The sequence below is a fragment of the Aquila chrysaetos genome, chromosome W (assembly GCF_900496995.4).
Source record: "Aquila chrysaetos chrysaetos chromosome W, bAquChr1.4, whole genome shotgun sequence".
NCBI classification, from domain to species: domain Eukaryota; kingdom Metazoa; phylum Chordata; class Aves; order Accipitriformes; family Accipitridae; genus Aquila; species Aquila chrysaetos.
Genome location: NC_054457.1, coordinates 7,564,219 through 7,589,957, shown reverse-complemented (window position 1 = coordinate 7,589,957; position 25,739 = coordinate 7,564,219). Strand labels below are relative to the sequence as shown.

Below are 25,739 nucleotides of genomic sequence, written 5' to 3'. Positions count from 1 at the left end.
ATTCTACCAGACTAGTAATGTGTTGCATGTTTTAGGAAGGCCTGCTTTTCAATTTTTTTTCCTGTTTGTTTTTTAAGATAGAAACAAGCAAAACAAAGCCAAAAACATACCATACTATAAGAACTTTGAGGAATTGAATAATTTTGATATTTTTAAATCTAAATCTCTCTATGAAATAAAACTGGGACTGCAAGGTGCTTAAAATTGAACATCTGAAAATGTATTTTCAGAACATAAGTTGATAGTATCATGAGAGTTGTTAATCTAAAACAATACAGAGTTGCTAAGAACTGGTACTTAAATATCTACCTGTACTTGTCAGTTGTCTCACCCATTTAAAAAAAACTAATGATTGAACACATCCAAAAAGAAGACAGAATGAAAGATGACCAAAGAAGTGCATTACTTCTAATTATTTTTACTTTTTTTTAAATTTTATTTTAGCTTTCTCTTTGAAATTAAACTAATAAAATGGTAAGAAATAATTTGAGACCGCAAGTGGTTTTGTATTTAATATGTTGGAGAACATTTAAAATTCATTAAATTACAACACAAAATCAAATTCAGAAAAACATGCTTTAAAGGAACACAAAGTCATAACAGGAGCAAGAATGTGCATCTAAAACAACAGACCCACAAAGGTAACAATGCTTTGCAGAGATTTGCTTCATCAGCATACACCACATCTAAGCATCACTGTGCAACTCAGGGCATCCCTATCACAGCAGCACTAGCCACTTGAAAGCTATGGTAACTGTTGCTGTCACTCATACAAATTACCCTCATCATTTGAGGAGAACTTTCCCCTCACCTCTTCTCCTAATTACTACACAATAAAGTCCTGCTTTTGGTTTTCATTAAACAAACTCAGTAGAAATGAGCTCTCTTGTCTTTTAAAAGCAGAAACAAAAGCTAGAAAAATGAAATATGTTAGAATAACAGAGATGAATCATAATTTTAGAAAGGAAGTAGCTCCAGGACAGAAGGCAAAAAGCTTCTCAAGAAGAACTGAGAAAATAAAAACTGGAGTACTACCTTCCCTTTCTCCTTTTAGAAGTTTTTGCAGTGCACAAATACAAAAGAAGGAAGGAATAAATTATATCATACAGGGAATAGAAGCCACCGAGGCGAGCTGCTCTGGAGACAGCCCGATCCGCAGTGCAGTGGAAGATCTTGGCATACAGGGGGATTCCCTGAGGCAGGGAAACACCAGGGCAGCAGCAAGACCCACCAGGAGCCAGCAGCTCTCATGAGAGATGCTGACGAGGCCTGGGCATTGCCAGAGCAACCGTGGCCACCCCCACACCTATAAAAAGCAGCCTATTCCACAAAATAATGCCTGGGAAGCACAGATATATGTGTTACAGGAACTACTTGGGACAGCAGAAGACAAAGAAAAGGAAGTCAACTCTGTTGCAGAAATAGAAGATGCTGTAACTCCCTTTGTATGGGCAACTGAGAAACCTGGAAGAGCTAAATCTGCTGAACTGGTAAAAATAGAATTGAAGACAAGAGCTAAGCCAGTAAGACGAAAACAGTATCCTATAAAATTGGAAGCTATCATAAACAACTTCCTCAAGTATGGACTGTTGCGAGAGTGCCAGTCAGAATATAACACTCCAGTTCTACCTGTCAAAAAGCCACATTCACAGGAATACAGATTAGTACAAGATCTAAGAGATATCAACCAAATAGTAGTGGATGTCCATCCAGTGGTACCTAATCCCTATACCTTGCTAATGACTATTATTGATTCTAATGTTTATTTTACAGTACTGGACTTGAAGGATACTTTCTTCTGCATCCCTATAGAAGAACAAAGTCAGAAACTGTTTGCTTTTGAATGGGAAAGTCCCTCGACAGGATGAAAGATGCAGTTATGCTGGACAGTGCTTCCCCAAGGATTCAAGAATAGCCCCACGATTTTTGGTAACATACTTGTGAAAGAACTGGAGCAGTGGCAAGGTAAGGAAGCTAATGTTACCTTGTTACAGTACGTAGATGACATACTGCTGGGGGCAGACACGGCTGAGGAATGCAAAAAAATCAACCATAAGTTTATTAAACTTTTGGGGGCAAGCAGGATATAGAGTGTCACGGAAAAAGGTGCAAGTCTTTCAGACAACTGTGACTTATTTAGGATTTGAGATATCCCGGGGAGAGAGGAAGTTAGGAATCGAAAGAAAGGAAGCGACATGTTCAAATTGCACCTCCTTGCTCAAAAAGAGAACTTCGAGCATTTCTGGGAATGGCCGGATGGTGTCGCTTGTGGATTCCTAATTTCAGATTACTGGCTAAACCCCCGTATGAAGCCGTTAAGGGGCCAGGGGAGCTATTAGAATGGACTCCAGATTGTAGAAAAGGATTTGATGCAATAAAAATTGCTCTCATGAGTGCTCCGGCTTTAGGCCTTCCGAATCTGACGAAGCCTTTTGAACTCTATGTGCATGAAAGGGAACATCAGGCACTGGGAATACTGGTGCAGACTTTGGGAAGTTGGAAAAGGCCGGTAGCTTACTTTTCAAAACAACTAGATAAAGTAAGCTCCAGGTGGCCAGGATGCCTAAGGGCAGTGGCAGCTGCTGTATTGTTGATACAGGAGGCACAAAAGCTGACCTTGGGACAGAAAATTACTGTCTATGTGCTGCATGCTGTTACAGCAGTGTTAGAACAGAAAGGACATCATTGGCTGTCCCTGAGCAGAATGGTACAGTACCAAGCAATACTGCTCAAACAAGAAGACATAATAATGAAAATATCTAGTGCCTTAAATCCAGCATCTCTGCTACCCCTACACTAAAGAGAAGAACTGATGTGTGACTGCTTGCAAACTATTGAGCAGGTATATTCCAGCCATGCAGACCTGAAAGATGTCCCTTTATGAGATCCTGATTGGGAACTGTTCACCAATGGAAGCAGTTTTGTCATCAATGGGGAACGGAAAGCTGGATATGCTGTCATTACTCTGGAAGAAGAGATAGAGGCAACGTCGCTGCCAGTGAACACTTCTGCTCAGAAGGCTGAACTAATTGCATTAACCCGAGCTTTAGAGATTTCGGAAGGAAAGTGGGCCAACATCTATACTGACTCAAAGTATGCCTTTGGAATAATACATGCACATGGTGCAATTTGGAAAGAGAGAAGATTATTATCACTACAAGGAAATCCTATAAAATATAGCAAAGAAATTTTGAGATTACTCGAAGCAGTCAATAAACCAAAGGAAGTGGCAGTAATACATTGCAGAGCACACCAATCTGGACAGACTGATATAATCAAAGGAAATCGAAAGGCCGATGAGACTGCAAAAAGAGCCGCTTCATTTACAAACATTGCAACCTTAGTTCCTGAAAGAGCTTTTAATGTTCATGTCCCTGAATATACAGAGAAAGAAGATAAATTGGCTGAATTTCTAAAATGTATTAAGACTCCTGAAAGATGATGGAAAACTTCAGATGGACAATGTATAGTTACCCCTCAAATAATGAGGGAACTTATGAAAGGAACACATGATACCACTCATATGGGAGCTGAGGCCCTGGTAGAAATGGTGAGAACATATGCAATAGACATTAACATGCTAAAAATTGCTAAAGGTATTACACAATGTTGTGAAATTTGTTTGAAGAATAATCCCAAAATTCAAAAAAGACCTTTACCAGGAGAGGTAAGAAGAGGTTTTATACCTGGGAATTACTGGCAAATTGATTTCTCTGAATTACCAAAGTGTAAAGGATATAAATATTTATTGGTAATTGTTGATACCTTTTCAGGTTGGCCAGAAGCTTTCCCATGTCGCACCAACAAAGCCAGGGAGGTACTAAAAGTGCTTTTGAAAGAAATAATACCTAGGTTTGGAGTTCCCAAAGGACTTTCTTCAGATAGGGGGCCCCATTTTGTAGCAGAAATCATACAGGAAATTTCTAAATTCTTACAGATAAAATGGGATTTACACACTCCATGGAGACCACAGTCTAGTGGGAAAGTAGAAAGTATGAATCAAACAATTAAACAACAAACTAGAAAATTATGTCAGGAAACTCAGATGAAATGGATTGAAGTCTTGCCTCTGGCATTACTTAGAATCAGAATAACAGCAAGGACAAAAGAGAAGATTAGTCCATTTGAAATATTGTATGGAAGGCCTCATGTTACAAATTTGACAAGAAAAGATAGTCAGATGAACCTGAAAGGAGAACAGATCTTGGGGGATTATTTAATATCTTTGGGCAAAGTCATTAACTCTCTCCATAGATACATCCAGGTTAAAGTTCCTGTGCCTTTGGATTCACCAGTACACCCCTTCAAGCCGGGAGACTCAGTATATCTGTGGACGTGGAAAGACGAACCACTCGCGGAGAAGTGGAGAGGACCCTATCAAGCACTACTGACTACAAACACTGCAGTGAAGCTCCAGGGAGTTGAATCCTGGATTCACTATACAAGGCTAAAGAAGATACCGTCCCCCTTGTGGACTTCCATGTCAGAAGAACCTTTAAAATTGAAACTAAAGAAAACCCAATATTAAGTTACAGTATAGTATTCTTGCAGAAACAATAATGAAGTTGCTAGTTGTAAATATTTTGATAATTTGGGTGAAGAATAATAATCCTCAATTTCTGTTGCCACAATGGGATAAAAATTGCAATATTTGGGAACTCTTGGCCAGAGAAGTCACCAGCATGTCCACCTTCTGTTTAGGATCAGGAAATTCGGTTGGGAAATGTATAGTTCTTGCCTAATTGGGATGCTAACACCATTAGAAATATTGAAAAATTATACTATGTTGAGCATTTGGATTCAAAATGACATATAGTAATTTGTACAATATGGTAAGAACTACTAAAATTAAAGAAAGGGGAATGCTGAGAGTAAAGGTATGAGGAACTCTACCTGCAAGACATTGCACTACTTTTGTGAATTGTTCTTCAAAGTGTGACAATCCAATGCAATTGCAACCCCCTTTAGCATGTAACGAAACAGAAAATGTAAGTTATGCTTGGGCCCACACTCGACTACCTCTGTGTATTGGCTTTGTGTGGCAAGGTTTTGGTAGCGGGGGGGGGGGTTACAGGGGTGGCTTCTGTAAGAAGCTGCTGGAAGCTTCCCCTGTGTTCAAGAGCACCGATACCAGCTGGCTCTAAAACAGACCCGCCGCCGGCCAAGGCCGAGCCAATCAGTGATAGTGGTAGCACCTCTGTGATAACATTTTTAAGAAGGAAAAAAAAGTTGGGACAGACAGAAAACGGCAGCCGGAGAGAGGAGTGAGAACATGTAAGAGAAACAACCCTGCGGACACCAAGGTCAGTGAAGAAGGAGGGGGAGGAGGTGCTCCAGGCGCCGGAGCAGAGATTCCCCTGCAGCCCGTGGTGAAGACCATGGTGAGGCAGGCTGTCCCCCTGCAGCCCATGGAGGTCCACGGTGGAGCAGATATCCACCTGCAGCCCAGGGAGGACCCCACGCCGGAGCAGGTGGGTTCCCGAAGGAGGCTGTGACCCCATGGGAACCCCGCGCTGGAGCAGGCTCCTGGCAGGACCTGCGGATCTGTGGAGAGAGGAGCCCACGGAGCAGGTTTTCTGGCAGGACTTGTGACCCCGTGGGGGACCCACGCTGGAGCAGTGTGCTCCTGAAGGACTGCACGCCGTGGAAAGGACCCATGCTGGAGCAGTTCGTGAAGAACTGCAGCCCGTGGGAAGGACCCACGTTGGAGAAGTTCGTGGAGGACTGTCTCCCGTGGGAGGGACCCCACGCTGGAGCAGGGGAAGAGTGTGATGAGTCCTCCCCCTGAGGAGGATGAAGCGGCAGAAAATAACGTGTGATGAACTGACCGTAAACCCCATTCCCCGTCCCCCTGTGCTGCTGGGGGGGGGGTTGGTAGAGAATCCGGGAGTGAAGTTGTGCCCAGGAAGAAGGGAGGGGTGGAGGGAAGGTGTTTTGAGATTTGGTTTTATTTCTCATTACCCTACTCTGGTTGATTTGTAATGAAGTGAGTTAATTTTCCCCAAGCTGAGTCTGTTTTACCCATGATGGTAATTGGTGAGTGATCTCTCCTGTTCTTATCTTAACCCACAAGCTCTTTGTTATATTTTCTCTCCCCTGTCCAGCTGAGGAGGGGGAGTGATAGAACGGCTTTGGTGGGCACCTGGCATCCAGCCAGGGTCAACCCACCACACTCTGGGATGGTTTTTACTTTGCGGGTGACTAGCCTATATTTATGTCCCATCCAAAATCACTGGAGGCCCTTGCTCAATTGGGAGATTAGCCCCACTGCTCCTAAACAAGTAGGATTTGAAAATTGAGGAAAGGCAAAAAAGAACAACTCATCAATTGCCTGAAGATTGTGAGTCCCAAGTTACTCTTTACAGCGCAAGTGAAATAACAGCTGCAGCAATATTAACACCCAGAGTAGGAGTCGCCATGAATTATCATACCCTAAAAAGAATTGCTTGTGCTTTGGTCAAAGACATTAATTATACATCACAAGCTCTGACGGCTCTTGGAACAGAAATGACCCAGATTAGAGAGGCAACCCTAGAGAACCAGGCAGCTATAGCTTATCTGTTACTAAGACATAATCATGCCTGTGAGGAATTTAAGGGAATGTGCTGTTTTAATCTTTCTGATAATTCACAATTGGTGGAGAAAAAGATACAGCGATTGAAAGAATTAGCCTCTGATTTTTCAGAACGAGAAGGACTGGACTTTTCATGGTTGACTTCATGGCTCCCAAATATGAGTTGGTTAAAGACAATTGTTTGTGTTTATCCTGTTGTTTATAGTTCTGATTTTGATAACTTGTTGTATAATACAGTGCATGCCATTATGTAGACCAAGAATTTACAAAGGAATGCTGTGAGACTTAGGATGGATATTAAATACCATCATAAGTCTCAAAGAGGAAAAACTGATGTCAGATATAGAAAATCCTGTTGTAGATGAGAAAATCCTGTTTTAAATTAAGTTAATCATTTTCAACTGCAAACAATTTTAATAATACCTAGAGAAGTAGCCAAGATCATTCTGACCCTTTCTATTCTTCCTGATTGATGATATGTCCTTCTTGGCAGGAAAATGAACCACTGACCCGACACAGAGCGACTTAGCGGTCAAAGTGAGGGGGGATATCTCCCCGAACGACCACCGAAGACCACCCGAGACCCCCACACATGTGGAGAAGACATTTGATGTGTCATGGTTATATAAACCTATGCATATGTGTTAGATAGATTGAATGTGTACTAGGTAAGAGTAGTTTAATGAATTATACGCAATTGTTACTGTATAAAAGGGACACACCTGATGAACCTGGTGTGTTTGATTTGTGGAAAGTCCACTGAGCACCTAGGCCTGAATAAAAAGCAATATCTCTCCTGAGTGTGTGAGATTGGTCTATCCGGGTAACGAATCCGCTTTTAGGACAACACCATCAGTGATGTATTATAAACAAGTCACAGTCCAATCAATACAGGTCACTTGTGAATCACTTCGTGAGTCACCGAGGCGAGCTGCTCTAGAGACAGCTCTGGAGACAGCCCGATCCGCAGTGCAGTGGAAGATCTTGGCATACAGGGGGATTCCCTGAGGCAGGGAAACACCAGGGCAGCAGCAAGACCCACCAGGAGCCAGCAGCTCTCATGAGAGATGCTGACGAGGCCTGGGCATTGCCAGAGCAACCGTGGCCACCCCCACACCTATAAAAAGCAGCCTATCACAGAGCGGGGCGTGTCAGCCAAGGTGTGGCGCGTCAGCTTGCGCAGAAGGGCGTGCAGGAAGGGTGTCGTCACCCTACCAGCTCTAAGAGGTGAGTTCAATTGGCCATCATCACCCTCCCAGAAGGAGCTTAGCGATGGTATCCACCCAGCAAAAAGCTATGTCCTTTGCACTCACCAGAATGGATGTGGCTACCCAGACAGAGCGAGCTCCCACAAAAACATGCAGCCATCCAAGTCTCAGGCTGCAGGGCATGCCAGAGCCTTTCACTAGTAATGGATGGCAGTAGTGAGAACAGCTGTGAGGTGTGACCAAGTAGATGATCTGCTCAGCTTGGTGGCAGAGCTATGAGAGGAAGTAGAAAGGCTAAGGAGCATCAGGGAGTCTGAGAAAGAGATAGACTGGTGGAACCATGCTCTGCCCTCCCCGAGACAGAAACAGGAACAGCCACCAGAAAAAACCACAAGATCAAGGGGATCCTGTATCCTCTCCCCACCAGGCAGAAGGCAGTAGCTTAAAGGAAAGGCGTGAATGGAGGCAAGTCCACACTCGGGGCGGCAGGCGAACCCCCTCCTTGCCTACCTCACCTTCCCAGGTGCCTCTGTACAATAGGCATGAGGCTCTGGATGTGGAAGGCCAGTCAGTGGATGATGGTCCATCTCATCTACACCAGAGGTGCTGCCAAGGTCAGAAAGGCCTACCCTCCAATATCACGACCACCTCCATGAGGAACAAAAGACGGGTTATAGTTGTAGGTGACTCCCTTCTGAGGGGAACAGAGGGTCCAATATGCTGGACAGACCCTCCTCTTAGGGAAGTCTGCTGCCTCCCTGGGGCCCGAGTTAAGGACATCACTAGGAAACTTCCTAGTCTGGTACGGCCCACTGACTATTACCCATTATTGCTCTTCCATGTGGGTGGCGATGAAGTCGCAACACGTAGTCCAAGGGCAATCAAAAGAGACTTCAGGGCCTTGGGACAGTTGGTAAGGGAATCTGGAGCACAGGTAATTTTTTCCTCTATCCTTCCAGTTGCAGGCAGTGACATTGGAAGAAACAGACGGACTCAGTCTATTAATACATGGCTCTGTGGCTGGTGTCACTGCCAGAATTTTGGGTTTTTCAATAACAGGATGGTCTACACAGCACCAGGCCTGCTGCCGTCGGATGGGATTCACCTTTCTCAAAGGGGGAAGAGGGTCTTTGCTCACGAGCTAGCAGGGCTCGTTGACAGAGTTTTAAACTAGACTTGAAGGGGGAGGGGGATAATATCAGGCTCGCCCGTGGCAAGCCAACGGATGACACGCCAAGGTTAGAGGGACAGGGTGCTAGCGAGGGCCCTCAGCCTGTTGCTCTGAGACATACTGGGTACACTGGAGCACGCTTGAAGTCTTACAGAGAGGAGCCAGGGGCTCCTGAGGTAATAGGAGCCAACAGGGAAACACCAGTGAAATAATACCTCAAAGGAATTAAGGGGTGTTCCTCTAAAAAGGTGACACAGCCAACAGCCCAGCTGAAGTGCCTCTACACCAATGCACGCAGCATGGGCAACAAACAGGAGGAGCTGGAAGCCACCGTGCTGCTAGAAAGCGATGACCTAGTTGCCATTACTGAAACTTGGTGGAACGAATCCCATGACTGGAACACAGCTATCGATGGCTACAGGCTGTTCAGAAGGGACAGGCGAGGAAGGAGGGGCGGAGGGGTTGCTCTCTACATCAAGAAATGGATAGCTTGTGAAGAGCTGTCTCTGAAGAATAGCCATGAGCAGGTTGAAAGCTTATGGGTAACAATTAGAGACCGAGGCAACAAAGGGAACCTTATGGTTGGTGTTTCCTACAGGCCGCCTGATCAAGGGGAACCTACTGACAAAGCCTTCTTACTCCAGCTACAGGAGGCATCGCGCTCGCAGGCTCTCGTCCTGCTGGGGGACTTCAATCACCCCCAACATCTGCTGGAAAAGTAGCACAGCGAGCTGCAGGCGATCCAGGAGACTCCTGGAGTGCATTGAGGATAACTTCTTAAGCCAGGTAATAGACAGCCCTACCAGAGGGGATGCGATACTGGACCTGATGGTCACCAACGCAAGTGAGCTAATTGGTGACGTCAAGACTGGAGGCAGCCTGGGCTGCAGTGATCGTGCACTGGTGGAGTTCGCAGTCCTCAGGGATATGGGACAGGCAAAGACTAAAGTCTGCGATCATCTTGTTCCTCATTGGATCCTTTTTCTGTCTCCAGGCGGGCCGTTCCTTTTCTTATCTTGAGGATGCAGCTTCTGCCAACAGATGTGGCTACCTTATTTTTCACAGGATGCACCTTCTTGGGGCCTCCCTTCATGTAACTAAGTACAAGTTCAGCACAAGTTCACCACTCGTGGCCTAAGACTTTAGCAAGTCTTTCTATTAATGCTATACAATGAATTTTGTTTGAGCTAGGAAGTGACTATACAATGGATTCTGTTTAAGCTACTATAACACTGTTACTAGCTGTGACAATACTACTTTCACCGGGCCACTGAGTACAAAAATGCTTCTACAGTTATACTGTATTACTTTGTTTTGAATTCGAGCATAAGCAATCTAGTACTATGGTTTGCTTAGGCTCTACTTTGGCCACACTAACCATCCACGTCTCTAGGCAGCTTGACGAGGAGGATCCTGTCAGTGGTGTGGCCTGTGTAGAACTGCATATAGTATTCAAAATTCAGGTTAACCACAAATACATCCAGCAGTATAGTTCTATCTTCTGTTTTGTTCTTGTTCCTTTCCTAGAAATTTCTAACATTTGATATACTGCTTAAACTATTACTGAACATAGAATATGTTTTCATGGAACTGTCAATCATAACACCAAGATCTCATTCCTAGGTGATGGTAGTCAGCTCAGAGCCCGTCCTTTTATATGTAAACTTAGGATTGCCTTTTCCCATTTATATCACATTAAATTTAATCTCCACTGAAATTTTATCTGCAGCCTTATTGTCTGCTCACTTGATTTTTTTTGTTTTGTTTGGGTTTTTTTAAGGGTCCTTTTGCAATTCTTTATGGTAAATTTTCATCTTTAGTGCCCCAAATACCTTCAGCAGACTTTCTTACCTTACTAATACACTAATGCTGTCATATTTCATTTTTATTGGACTCCAGGCTTTTCCAGTGTTGGGCCAAAGTATGATCCTGACTGCAACATATTTGATTAAAGGTCAGTCAAATGAGACAAAACTGATTAAATTGAGATAAAACAAATTATGAGGAGCGTGAATAATCTTTGGATAATTTTTTTTTCCCCCACACCTTATTTGAGAGGGTTTGCACTTCTGTGTTTATCCAGTGCTATACCTGGAGTCTTCAATTGAAAGCACACAAAGGATATTTTCTGTGCAGTGATCAGGCATAAGTACAATACAAAAGAAAACATCTCCTTTTGGGGCAGAACTTTTTCAGATGACTAGAAAAGCATTCTCAATCTTGACAGAATTTCTCTAGTTTCAGGATGTGACAACTTACCACACTCTGCTGGGCCCTGACCAGTATCTACCAAACGTTGCTCGATATTATGCAGCACCTTCAGGGGGAAGAGAGGGAAAACAGACCAACAGGCACTGTGGCCACTCTAACCCCCACAACAGGCACTGCAGCTGAACCAGAGAACCAACCTGTGTCAGTATCAGTCACCCCCATACAGAAGAAGAAATATACAAAAAAATCAGTTCACTTAGTGAAGGGTGAAGAGGAACCAGAGTCATCACAAGAACAGGAGGAAGAGGCAGAACCAGAGGTAATCACCCGATCCCCATCCCTGAGTGAGCTGCAGGATATGCAAAAAGATTTCAGCTGTTGTCCAGGTGAGCACATTATCATCTGGCTGCTCTGATGCTGGGACAATGGGGCTAGTAGCCTGGAATTGGAGGGTAGGGAAGCCAAGCAGCTGGGATCCCTTTCCAGGGAAGGGGACACTGACAAGGCAATTGGAAAAGGGACACAAGCCCTCAGCCTCTGGAGGTGACTCCTGCCAAGCATGAAGGAAAGGTACCCCTTCAAGGAAGTTGTTATATGTCAACCAGGCAAGTGGACCACCATGGAGACAGGTATCCAATATCTGAGGGAATTAGCCATGCTAGAGATGATTTATTGAGACCTGGACAATGCACAATTACCCAAAGATCCAGACAAAATCCAATGTACACGACCCATGTGGCAGAAGTTTGTACGGAGCGCACCATTGTCGTATGCCAACCCATTGGCAGTACTGACCTGGAAAGACGAAGAGGCACCGACGGTGGATGAAATGGCTCGCCAACTCTGGCAATACAAAGAAAATCTCTCCTCCTCCCTACAAGCCCGTGCTTCAGGTGTGGAAAAAAAAAACCTGAGATGTCTGAAAAACTGATCGAAAAGTCGTATTCCCCACCTCTATGGACCAATATCTCAGCTATTAGGAGTGAGCGTTCCTCTGCTCAAGAGAGAGAATATAGAAGGTACACATCACAGGGTACCCTGTGGTTTTACCTGTGTGACCACAGAGAGGACATGAGGAAGTGGGATGGAAAACCTACCTCGGTCCTAGATGCACGGGTACGTGAGTGGCGAGGAACAACCACCACAAAAGGGGATTCTCCCAGGAAAAATGCCCCTCCAGCTTCCAGACAGAGTAGAAGGTCTGATCTTACTTCTGATCCTCTTGAAGGGACTTCTGAGCCAATTTTACGAGAAGAGAATACTGGATACTCTGGCCTGAATTAGAGGGGCCCTGCCTCCAGCCAGGTGGAGGAAAGGGATAACTGGGTCTATTGGACTGTGTGGATTCGATGGCCCGGCATGTCGGACCCACAGGAGTACAAGGCTCTAGTAGACACTGGTGCACAGTGCACTCTAATGCCATCAAGTTATAAAGGGGCAGAACCCATCTGTATCTCTGGTGTGACAGGGGGATCCCAAGAGTTAACTGTATTGGAGGCTGAAGTAAGCCTAACTGGGAATGAGTGGCAGGAACACCCCATTGTGACTGGCCCAGAGGCTCCGTGCATCCTTGGCATAGACTACCTCAGGAGAGGGTATTTTAAGGACCCGAAGGGGTATCGATGGGCTTTTGGTATAGCTGCCTTGGAGACGGAGGGCACTGAACAGCTGTCTACCCTGCCTGGTCTCTCTCAAGACCCTTCGGTTGTGGGGTTGCTGAGGGTTGAAGAACAACAGGTGCCAATTGCTACCACAATGGTGCACCGGCAGCAATATCGCACGAACTGAGACTCCCTGATTCCCATCCACAAGTTGATTCGTCGACTGGAAAGCCAAGGAGTGACCAGTAAAACTCGCTCACCCTTTAACAGTCCCATATGGCCAGTCTGAAAGTCTAATGCAGAGTGCAGACTAACAGTAGACTATCGTGGCCTGAATGAAGTCATGCTCCTGTGCCAGACATGCTAGAACTTCAATACAAACTGGAGTCAAAGGCAGCCAAGTGGTATGCCACAATTGACATTGCTAATGTGTTTTTCTCAATTCCTCTGGCAGCAGAGTGCAGGCCACAGTTTGCTTTCACTTGGAAGGGCGTCCAGTATACCTGGAACCGACTGCCCCAGGGGTGGAAACACAGCCCCACCACTTGCCATGGACTGATCCAGGCTGCACTGGAGAAGGGTGAAGCTCCAGAGCACCTGCAATACATTGATGACATCATCGTATGGGGCGACACGGCAGAAGAAGTTTTTGAGAAAGGGAAGAAAATAATCCAAATCCTTCTGAAAGCTGGTTTTGCCATAAAAGAAAGTAAGGTCAAGGGACCTGCACAGGAAATCCAGTTTTTAGGAATAAAATGGTAAGATAGATGTCATCAGATCCCAATGGATGTGAGCAACAAAATAGCAGCTATGTCTCCACCAACTAGCAAAAAGGAAACACAGGCTTTCTTAGGTGTTGTGCGTTTTTGGAGAATGCATATTCCAAATTACAGTCTGATTGTAAGCCCTCTCTATCAAGTGACCCGGAAGAAGAATGATTTTAAATGAGGCCCTGAGCAACAACAAGCCTTTGAACAAATTAAATGGGAGATTGTTCATGCAGTAGCCCTTGGGCAGAAAGCACCCGGGGAGACCCGAGGCCGACCCCTGGGGTTTTGGAGTCGGGGATACAGAGGATCCGAGGCTTGCTAGACTCCAACTGAAAAAGAGATATTGGCAGCATATGAAGGAGTTTGAGCTGCCTCAGAAGTGGTTGGTACTGAAACACAGCTCCTCTTAGCACCCCGACTGCCGGTGCTGGGCTGGATGTTCAAAGGGAGGATCTCCTCTATACGTCATGCAACCGATGCCACGTGGAGTAAGTGGGTCGCACGGATCACACAACAAGCTTGCATAGGAAACCCCGATCACCCAGGAATTTTGGAAGTGATCATGGACTGGCCAGAAGGCAAAGATTTTGGAATGTCGCCAGAGGAGGAGGTGACACGGGCTGAAGAGGCCCCGCTGTATAATAAACTGCCAGAAAATGAGAGGCAATATGCTCTGTTCACTGATGGGTCCTGTCTCATTATGGGAAAACATCGGAGGTGGAAGGCTGCTGTATGGAGTCCTATACGACAAGTCGCAGAAACTGCTGAAGGAGAAGGTGAATTGAGTCAGTTTGCAGAGGTGAAAGCCATCCAGCTAGCGTTAGACATTGCTGAAAAAGTGGCCAGTGCTCTATCTCTATACTGACTCATGGATGGTGGCAAATGCCCTATGGGGGTGGCTACAGCAATGGAAGCAGAGCAACTGGCAGCGCAAAGGTAAACCCATTTGGGCTGCCACACTGTGGCAAGATATTACGTCCCGGCTAGAGAATCTGGTTGTAAAACTTTGTCATGTAGATGCCCATGTACTCAAGAGTTAGGCCACTGAAGACCATCAAAACAACCAGCAGGTGGACCAGGCTGCCAAGAGTGAAGTGGCTGAGGTGGATCTGGACTGGCAACATAAGGGTGAGCTATTTATGGCTTGGTGGGCCCATGACACCTCAGGCCATCAGGGAAGAGATGCAACATATAGATGGGCTCGTGATCAAGGGGTGGACTTGACCATGGACTCTATTGCACAGGTTATCCATGAATGTGAAACATGTGCTGCACTCAAGCAAGCCAACCAGCTAAAACCCCTGTGGTATGGAGGGCAATGGCTGAAATATAAATATGGGGAGGCCTGGCAGATCGACTATATCACACTCCCACAAACTCGCCAAGGGAAGTGCCATGTGCTTACAATGGTGGAAGCAACCACTGGGTGGCTGGAAACATATCCCGTGCCCCATGCCACCGCCTGGAAACACTATCCTGGGCCTTGAAGAGAAAGTTTTATGGCAACACGGCACCCCAGAAAGAATGGAGCCAGAGAATGGGACTCATTTCCGAAACAACCTCATAGACACCTGGGCCAAAGAGCATGGCATTGAGTGGGTGTATCACATCCCCTATCATGCACCAGCCTCCGGGAAGATCGAACAATACAATGGACTGTTAAAGACTACATTGAGAGCAATGGGGGGTGGGACCTTCAAACATTGGGATACACATTTAGCAAAAGCCACCTGGTTAGTCAACACCAGAGGATCTGCCAATCGGGGTGGCCCTGCCCAATCAGAACTTTTACGTACTGTAGAAAGGCATAAAGTCCCTGTAGTGCACATAAAAAACATGCTAGGGAAGACAGTCTGGGTTACGCCTGCCTCAGGCAAAGGCAAATCCATTCGTGGGATTGCTTTTGCTCAAGGACCTGGGTGCACTTGGTGGGTGATGTGGAATGATGCGGAAGTCCGATGTGTGCCTCAAGGGGATTTGACTTTAGGTGAGAATAGCCAGTGAATTAAGTTGTATGATGTTAGTTGCTATATAACCCTGCCGCTGTATCTCATCACTACTATAAATGTTATATGCTATATCAATGGTATTACAGTAAGAATCACTTAGATCAAGCAAGAATGAACTTTGATAAAACTGAGCAAAATGCAGTAGTGGTGGGACCAGAACTGCCTTCAGCATGCAACAATCCAACATTTCACACCATCCTCCTGCTGCGTCCAATGTCACCCACTCACCACACCGCACTGAAGCCCGATCCTGCTGTGCCGACTGAGAGGACTTCGCACCATCCCTCCTGCCCAGAAACACCGTTATAATAGATGGAGCCCAAAGTCATGGACTAAATGAACTCAACAGACATTTTATAGGGATGGCCATAGACTAAGGGAATGAGAGAGAGATATATACACACACACACACAGATATATATCTCAAAAGACAGAATGGTGATGGCGATTAACTGGGATGTATTGGAAAGTGTGGGACCTGAGCATGACGTAAATGGTATAGAATAAAGGGTGGATACTGTCCTGGTTTCGGCCGAGATGATAGAGTTAATTTTCTTCCTAGTAGCTGGTATAATGTTGTATTTTGGATTTAGTATGAGAATAATGTTGATAACACACTGATGTTTTCAGTTGTTGCTAAGTAGCGTTTATACTAAGTCAAGCAAGAAGGCTGGAGGGGCACAAGAAGTTGGGAGGGGACACAGCCAGGGCAGCTGACCCAAAGTGGCCAAAGGAATATTCCATACCACGTGACGTGCATGCCTAGTATATAAACTGGGGGGACTTGGCCGGGAGGTGCGGATCGCTGCTCGGGGACTGGCTGAGCATCAGACAGCAGGTGGTAAGCAATCGCTTTGTGCATCAAAAGTAGAACCATTAAATTTCACAGGCCTTAGAATCTTAGTATGCAATGTACGTTAATTAGAATTTAGAAAAACTAAGAATACTACTGTATTTTTAAGTAAGCCACTCTTATTACTATGCTTTCTCACCCCCTTAACATAATCTCCACTGCACAATGAGGACATGTGCAAAGCACAGTCTCAAACTTCAAGTAAACAAAATAAGTAGGTAATCTACATCTCCAAGCTTTAGAAATCAAACAAAAATAACTATAAAAGCAATCTTCTCCATTTAACTTCCATCTACAAACTGAGCGTTTAGAGAGGATCCTAAATTAAAACTGTCAAGAAAACTCAGAACATTGTATGTAGAAAAAGAGAAAAATACAGGGTTTTATCTCCTTAACCTGATTTCGGGAAGTAGCCTGTAGCAAAATATTGTCAACAAATATTAGAGATTGACTTAGAGAAAGGAGAAGTTTTGACTATATGCCACATGTTCTGGGATGGGAAAACAGGATACAAAACCTGTCTATCTTCTAAGGTACTCTAACGTCAGCTTTAAACAAACCACCTCACCTGTTCTGAAGGTGAGGACATATTCCGAAGAACAGCAATATGATGTTTGGGGAGAAAAAAAAAAAAGGAATGGTACAGAAGATTAAACAAACACCTCTTCTTACACAAGTAAGGAGATACAAAAAACCCAAAGAAATTTAAAGAGAATGTCTATGGTTTATAAATAATGTACAGCTTAGCTAGAGAATTAATTGACAATAAACTGTTATAAGTTTAAAAGTTCTGCAAGGTTTAGAAAAAAACAAAAAGGAAATTTTGAGAAAAAGGCAGAAAAATAAAAAGGACATTAAAAATCCTAAGATAGAGAGGGGTAAAAGTCACAGAGCTGTAGGACAAACCAATCTGGAAGCATATTGGAAGCCTCAGAATTGGTCACTCCATAAGCACCTTTCCCAGGGTTTGGGAAAGTTTTGCATCTGTTTCTGAAGCACCTGGTGCTAGTGACTATTTGAGATAGGTTACTGGAATACTTGTTTATTCCTGTATGAAAATTCCTATGTTTCTAAGTAAACAAAGAAAACAGCAGCAAAATAAATAGCAATAAGAAAAGTATCCATCCTCCAAGTTTACTTTTCAACCGACTCCAAATCTCTTCACTCCCCAGGCAGCTGTTACTCCTGTATATAACATATCCTGGACTAAACGTAAACTAATCTGAGAGAATGGAAGTAATAACTAGAGTCTTAAGAAGAATTACTGTGACACTAATCTTTTTGGAAAACTTACTCTTCTTAGTATTACAGTGATTTTACCAAGTGTCACTATAATCAAAGATAATTTCTAAAAGCAAGAATAAAACGTAGTTATTGTATATGCTGTTAAATTTTGATTCAAGAGCACGTAAAAAGTATACATAGGCAATAGTACTGCTACTAATTTGTCATTCAATTTCTGTTTTATCCTTGATTTGTCCTCTACTGAATGACAAATCTCATGTTACCAAAATGAACTATAAGGACAGCTTAATTATCAACCAAAAGACTTATCAAACCTATAATTCTCAGCATTAAATAACTACATTGCATGAATGCTACTCTCCCTTAAATAAGGGCTTCCACATGAGAGATCTGAAGGGACAGCACTGAATGCTTAAACACATGACGCTAATCAGAGTTCTCCATCCTTGTGGAAAAATTTCTGAAAACTGATTCATAAAAACAAGAAAAAAACACACACACACACACGAGCATATTGATTTCAGTAAAACTGAAGAGATCTTTCAGTTTCATGATCAAATTTGTGGTCAAAGTCAAATACAAAGATTGATTCCAAACTCAAACAACAGCAGCACTTACCTGGGACATCTGAGAAAGGACTTTGAACCTAGTTTCCTACATCCCAGGTTAACACTCCCAACCAAGAGACAATTTGCCATATCAAGACAGACAGATAGATGTCTGTCTCATTCAGATACTGAATATGGAGGGAAAAAAAAAAATAATTGAAGCACCACAAATTCATGGGATGGCAAAACCATTACCTGATCAGTTCTGACAGTCCCCAGATCCCTGGGCTGTCAGTCAGAGCAAAGAAATTCAGGTTTCACCATGCAACTGTGGTAAAAAGCCATACAATACAGATTACCAGGAGCCCTCAGAGTAAAGAAACTCTTCCTCTCATCACATTTCTTCAGAAGCCCCAAACATTGATTTGGAAGGACCCCAAAATGCACCAGCCACTGTTAGTATTGCCAGAAATTCCATGCAACAAAGGCTTCTCTGAGTTATATGGTCTAATCTTATGTCCTGTGTTTTTACAACCAGACACTTCTGTTCAAACAGTGCTAACTTTTCTAAGGCTCCAAAATATCTAATGCAGTACTGTCGTGGTTTCAGCCCAGCCGGTAACAAAGGACCACGCAGCCGCTCGCTCACTCCTCCCGCCCCCCTCCGGTGGGATAGGGGGGAGACGGAGGAGAGAAAAGAAAAAAAACTGGAACCTCGAGGGTTGAGATAAGGGCAGTTTACTGGGACAACACAAAAAAAAGTTACAACAACAACGACGGTACTAATGAAAGAGTATACAAAAAAAAGTGATGCACAGTGCAACTGCTCACCACCCGGAACCCGATGCTCCGCCACTTCCCCCACCGAAAGTCGAGAGAGAGACAGAGCGCCCTCCCCCCGACCCACTCCCCAGTTATATACTGGGCATGATGTCACATGGTATGGAATAGCTCCTTGGCTAGTTCAGGTCAGCTGCCCCGGCTATGCCCCCCCACCTCCCAGGTTCCTGTAAAAATTAACTCTATCCCAGCTGAACCCAGGACAAGTACCTCCTGTGCATGTGTAGAAGAACCGAACATCACATGTACAATCAGTCTAACTCTCCACATTAATCTGTCCCAGACTGAGAAGACCCTAGATCAGCACTGAAGCAGGGTCTCTGTGGACACATATTTAGCTGACGGTCGCAAGAGCATTCCAGACGCCTTTAGAAGACCTTGAACAGAATAAACAAGAAGACAAAAAAAGAAAGATGCCAATTAGAAGAACACAGGTGCGCGTTCCACGACAAAGGGAACTTGGCACAAAGAACCTCAATTCGGCAGTTTATCTTGACCAATTAGACTGAGACAAGTTTCGCATGTTTTAGTTGGCATAACCAATTATGTCCTATGTTTATGCGCGTGTACAGTGTTGATATAACCAATCATATTTTATGCTTGTGCGCGTGTACAGTGACTTTGCAGAATATGTGACTATAAGTATGTGTGTGTTTTAGCAATAAAGCGTCGTCTGTTGTCTGCTCTCAAGATTACAGGCGTCCGTCTACTTCAATCTCCTCAAATGGTGACCCCGACGTGATTGCGGGCCGAGAAAACGCTGGAATTGCTGGAAGTGCGTCCGGAGGAGACTCTAGCCGAACGATCGTCTAGCCAGCTGGACTGAGCGGACAACCTTCTCCCGGGAGATCAATCACCCTGCTCGTTTGGAAGTAAGGTGAGCAGCTAGAAGGATTAAAATGGGTGCCCAGATGTCTGTGGAAGAAGGGGCAATTGTACAAATGCTTTCGCATATCCTCTCCGTGAGAGGGGTTAAGTATGATTCAAATACTTTACGTCTGATGCTGAAGTGGCTTAAGGACCATGGTGCCCCCACTTAGAATGTAGAAGTCTTTGAAATTAAAAATTGAGAAGAAATGGGAAAAGTAATTTGGGACTTTATATCGCGTGGGGACGTGAAGGCTCAGAAAATCTCCGCTACGTGGAGACTGGTGCTGGAAATGTTGAAAGCCCTTAAGGCAGAAAAGGAGGTGGCTGCTGCTGTAAAAATTTCAATTGAAGATACCCCAGAAAAAAAGAAAAGTGTGTGTGGCCAGGTGGTAAATAATTCGGACAGTGATGAGCAATTAAACACCGAGGGAGATGTCATTAATGGAGGCAACGATCAACCTTTAAGTAACCTGCCTCTCGAGCAGAGACCTATCCCCTCTGCACCTCCCTATGAGGCAGATACATCCCCAGGAGAAGCTATAAAAAAGCGATGGAAGGACATAAATGATAAAATGTTAACTGAAGGTCTAAATCCTGTGGCTTTTCCAGTTACAGTCAGGCAGAATGCCCCAAACGTGTGGCAACCTTTCAATTGGGATTTAATAAAAGAAGTACGGAAAACAATAATGGCTAATGGACTGTCTGCTCCGTTTAGTCAGGCGTTATTGGAGAATATATTTTCTGGTCAAATTTTAACGGGCTTTGACTGTACACAATTGGCTACAATGATTTTAACCCCGACTCAGCGTCTATTATGGAAGGTGAAATGGGCAGAATTATGTGATTTAGCGGCACTAAGAAATTTGGACCGCCCAGAAGGAGATCCGCGGTATATGATCACTTCTGCACAAATGATGGGGACTGGTGACTTTGCAGATGTTAATAGGCAAGCAAGGCTACCGGTGGAAGCATTACAAGAATCAGCTTCCTTAGCTCTGAAGGCAATGGTAACCTTGCCTGAAGCTGGAAAGCCACAACAATCATTTACAAGTATAAGGCAGGGTAATACGGAACCTTATATGTCCTTTATTGATCGTCTGCGAGATGCTATTGAAAAGCAAATAGATAATGCTGATGCCAAAGAAGCATTGATAATAACGTGGGGCCGAGGTTATGCTTGTGTCATTACAGAAAATGGGCCAAAGTGGATTCCAACTAAATGGACGAAACCTTATGCTGAGATTGATATGGAACACACTGACTGTAGTAAGCAGCATGACAGTGACATCGGTGATTGATCCACATCATTTAACACCGTGGGACAGTAAGAATGTTTGGGTGACAGTGGCTAAAGCTATTAATCAAACCTCTTTTTGTGTGTCTTTTATTCTTATGTATTTTATTAGGTATAATGTTGCTTTTGCCGTGTTTAATTAACTGTGTTCATAGGTTTTTGCAAAGGGCAATACAGCATGTTGTTAATTGTCAAAAAAACAAAAAAGGGGGAATTGTGGACACATATTTAGCTAACAGTCGCAAGAGCATTCCAGACGCCTTTAGAAGACCTTGAACAGAATAAACAAGACGACAAAAAAAGAAAGATGCCAATTAGAAGAACACAGGTGCGCGTTCCACAATAAAGGGAACTTGGCACAAAGAACCTCAATTCGGCAGTTTATCTTGACCAATTAGACTGAGACAAGTTTCGCATGTTTTAGTTGGCATAACCAATTATGTCCTATGTTTATGCGCGTGTACAGAGTTAGTATAACCAATTATATCTTATGTTTATGCGCGTGTACAGTGTTGATATAACCAATCATATTTTATGCTTGTGCGCGTGTACAGTGACTTTGCAGAATATGTGACTATAAGTACGTGTGTGTTTTAGCAATAAAGGGTCGTCTGTTGTCTGCTCTCAAGATTACAGGCATCCGTCTACTTCAATCTCCTCAGGTCTCTAAATTCCTTCAGGGAGACATGACCCATGCAGGATAATGGACAAAAACATCATTAAACCAGTTTTACATATTCTCCAGTCTTCTAGCTGTCAGGCTATGCACAGTGTAGGACAGAGCAAAAAAATGTCAGTTCTGATTTTCATACACCTGGCTCACATCGTAAGCTGGAACCAAGGATGCCCCCCTTCCCCTCTCCTTCCCCCCCCCCCCCGAAAATACTTGAATCTGTCCGTTATCTGCACTAAAATGTAATCAGTACAAATATACCAACAAACCCTACATGAAAAGATGCAGATCAAAAGTCCTTCAAGGTGGTACAACATAAAAGTTTCCTGAACAAAGAGATTATTTTAGATGGGATAATTACAACTACGTATAGTCATGCTTGCAGATGCTCTCTTTGTGAGGGCTGTATTTTCCCCTGCATGCACACACAGAGTTGCACTACCAAAACTCGTGGGGAACTCAGGCTTTTAACCAAGAAAAACATTTGTTTAAATACTTCCCTCAAGCAAGGTTTCAGCAGGAGCTCTGACCACCTACCCTTAAAGACTATTTGGATCCAAAGTATTCATAATAAACACAAACACCTTCTGCATAAGCCCTTTAAAACCAGCGTAAAATTGTACTGCAACTGACTGACTCAAGTAAGCTGCCGACATCATTTAAGAGTGTTCTTTTTATTTTAAGTCTTTTCTGTACTAACGCATATCCGAAAGAAAAATGCAAGCTATCTTCAAGTTTTAAAATAAAATATTATTTACAATAGTTTAATCAATTTACCTGGCTTTGGAGCTGCCCGAGACCTGAACATCTGGCAGATTCTAAACATTCGCAAACACAGCATCTTTGCAGAACGCACCTTAGGTGGTAACACATTGCCAAAAACAGGAGTTGAGCACCCACTAACAGCAACACGCAGAAGGCTCGCCATTTCACCCAGACCTCACAGCAGACTCCTTGCCCTGTATGGAATCCCTGCTGCACATGTAAAAACAAAGCAAGAATTATTAATGATACTAGACAGAAGGTATGTAAACTCAGCAGCTTAAGTCCAGTCAACTGATGCTAGCCACAAGATGATCATTTCTCCCCACCTTTTCTTTCTAGCTAGAAAACAAAATCCACTGGTTTTCCAAACTGAGTAAGGCAAATATCAAACTGAAGCGGTAAGCCCATGAGAGAACTGACATTACAAGTTGACCTACTGTTTTGGGTTTGTGTGGTGGGATTTTGGTAGCGGGGGAGGGGGCCGCAGGGGTGGCTCCTGTGAGAAGCTGCTAGAAGCTTCCCCGGCTCCAAGTCAGACCTGCCTCTGGCCAAGGCCGACCCAATCGGCGACGGTGGTAGCACCTCTGGGAGAATGTATTTAAGAAGGGGAACCTGTCAGTGGGGGAGGAGATTGGAATGTGAGAGAAACACCTATGCAGATCTGAAGATGGCCATGACTCCACGGGAAAGCCCGCGCTGGAGCAGCCTGTGTCTGAAGATCTGCAGCCCGCGGAAAGGACCCATGCCAGAGAAGTTCGTGAAGGATTGCAGCCCGTGGGAGGGACCCCACGGTGGAGCAGGGGACGAGTGAGGAGTCCTCCCCCTGAGGAGGAAGGAGCGGCAGAGACAAGGTGTGGCGAACTGACCCCAACCCCCATTCCCGTCCCCCTGCGCTGCATGGGGGGAGGAGGTAGAGAAAACCGGCAGTGGAGGGAGGGGTGGGGGGAAGGTGTTTTTAAGATCTGGGTTTTACTTCTCATTATCCTTGTTTTGATTTGATTGGTAGTAAATTAAATTGATTCTGTTTTTTCCCCCGAGTCTTTTTTTTTTTTTTTTTTGCCCGTGACCATAAGTGGTGAGTGATCCCTCCCTGTCCTTGTCTCGACCCATGAGCGTTTCTTTATATTTTCTCCTCCTCATCCCAACGGGGCCGGGGCGGGGGGGGGGGGGAAGAGGGAAGGAGAGAGGGAAGGAGAGGAGAGGAGCAAGCGAGCGAGCAGCTTCGTGGTGCTTTGTTGCCGGCTTGGCTTAAACCACGACACCTACAGATTGATATTTCTGTGACTCAAGACCGTATTTACACCCTTGCTCTAAACAAGCAACTCCAACAAGTGAAAACCTCCTGTGCCCCAAGGAACCAGACAAACAATTCAAACCCCAGCCAGAGCTCCCAGAGGAGTTACCCTAAGCGGGACAGCAGCTTACAGGCGTCAGGAGACGTACCAAAGCAGGCAGTTGATGTGGGAAAGGCACCACCGGGGAAAGTGGCGCAGCGGGGAATGGGCAGAGGAGCCGGTGCGTGCTCCCCGCTGGCTGCCGGGCCACCCTCGCTAGCAGGTGGCTACTGGCTGCTGGTAGAGGGGCTCTTCGCCCGGAATCCCGCCGTCCGCGTTTATGGAGGCACTAACGCGACGTCCCGTCCCTCCCCATGGCTCGCGGCGGCGGCCCACCGCTCTAAGCCAAGGATTTTTCAGCTTCTCATGCCCAGCCAGCATGAAGGCTGAAGGGGCACAAGAAGTTGGGAGGGGACACAGCCAGGACAGCTGACCCAAAGTGGCTGTGGTGGGTTGACCCTGGCTGGGTGCCAGGTGCCCACCAAAGCCACTCTATCACTCCCCCTCCTCAGCTGGACAGGGGGGAGAAAATATGACAAAAGGCTCGTGGGTCAAGATAAGGACAGTTTAATAAAGTGAAAGCAAAGATTGCGCATGAAAGCAAAGAAAAACAAATGATGTTATTCTCTACTTCCCATCAGCAGGCGATGTCTGGCCACTTCCTGGGAAGCAGGGCTTCAGTACGCGTAGTGGTTGCTCCGGAAGACAAAAATGCCCCCCCTTCCGCCTCCCTTTACTTAGCTTTTATATCTGAGCTGACATCATACGGTATGGAATATCTGTTTGGTTAGTTTAGGTCAGCTGTCCTGGTTATGTCCCCTCCCAAGATCTTGCCCTGCCCCAGCCTGCCATTGAGGGGGGGGCAAAAATGTTGGAGAGACAGCCTTGATGCTGTGCCAGCACTGCTCAGCAGTAGCCAAAACACTGGTGTGTTATCAACACCTTTCTAGCTACTGATGCAGAGCACAGTGCTATGAGGGCTGCTATGGGGAGAATTAACTCCATCTCAGCCAGACCCAATACAACATGGATGTCCACATTGGACGTTAAGGATATGTTTTTTATGATTCCTCTTCAAGAGGAGGATAAACCTCAATTTGCGTTCACTTGGGAAGGAATACAATATACCTTTAACCGACTTCCCCAAGGATACAAACACTCCCCCACTATTGCCCATAATGCACTGGCAAAAATATTGAAGGAAATAGAAGTCCCAGATGGGATAAGTGTGTACCAATATATTGACGATATCTTAATTGCTGGGGACGACCAAGAGACGGTCATGGAAGTGTCTAGTCAGATTTGGGCCTCACTGGCTTCATTGGGATTGGAAATCCCTTCTGCTAAATGTCAGGGACCAAGTCAAGAGGTTAAATTTCTAGGTGTTTGGTGGTCAGGAGGAGCCGTAGCTGTACCAGCTGGTACCCTGGGAAAAATAGAGGCTGGTAAAACTCCAGAAAATAAGAAGGAACTACAACAGATACTTGGGACTTTAGGTTACTGGCAAAAACATGTCCCTGGATTTTCCATAATTGCTCGACCTCTGTATAATTTAATTAAGAAGAATGCCCATTGGCAGTGGACCCCTCAGCATGAGGAGGCCTTGAATTTACTGATTCAAGAACTACGTATATATCAGACTTTAGGTCCCATACATCGGACAGATCCTATACAGATCGAGTGGGGATTCAGTGAACATGATTCGCATTGTAACTTATATCAACGGGGACCAGAAGGCCCTGATAGACCTTTGGAATTCTCTTCTCATTCATT

General features: G+C 44.8%; 1 protein-coding gene across 1 annotated transcript in view; it reads right to left on the bottom strand.

Annotated features, from left to right (window-relative positions):
- LOC121232753 (NAD(P) transhydrogenase, mitochondrial-like) overlaps positions 1 to 23,113 on the bottom strand; it is a 59,875-nt gene extending 36,762 nt beyond the window's left edge. Inside the window, 1 exon segment of the mRNA XM_041121155.1 lies at positions 22,645 to 23,113. Within this exon segment, the coding sequence (XP_040977089.1) occupies positions 22,645 to 22,795 (151 nt within the window). The 5' untranslated portion in view covers positions 22,796 to 23,113.
- Between the last annotated feature and the right edge of the window lie 2,626 nt (positions 23,114 to 25,739).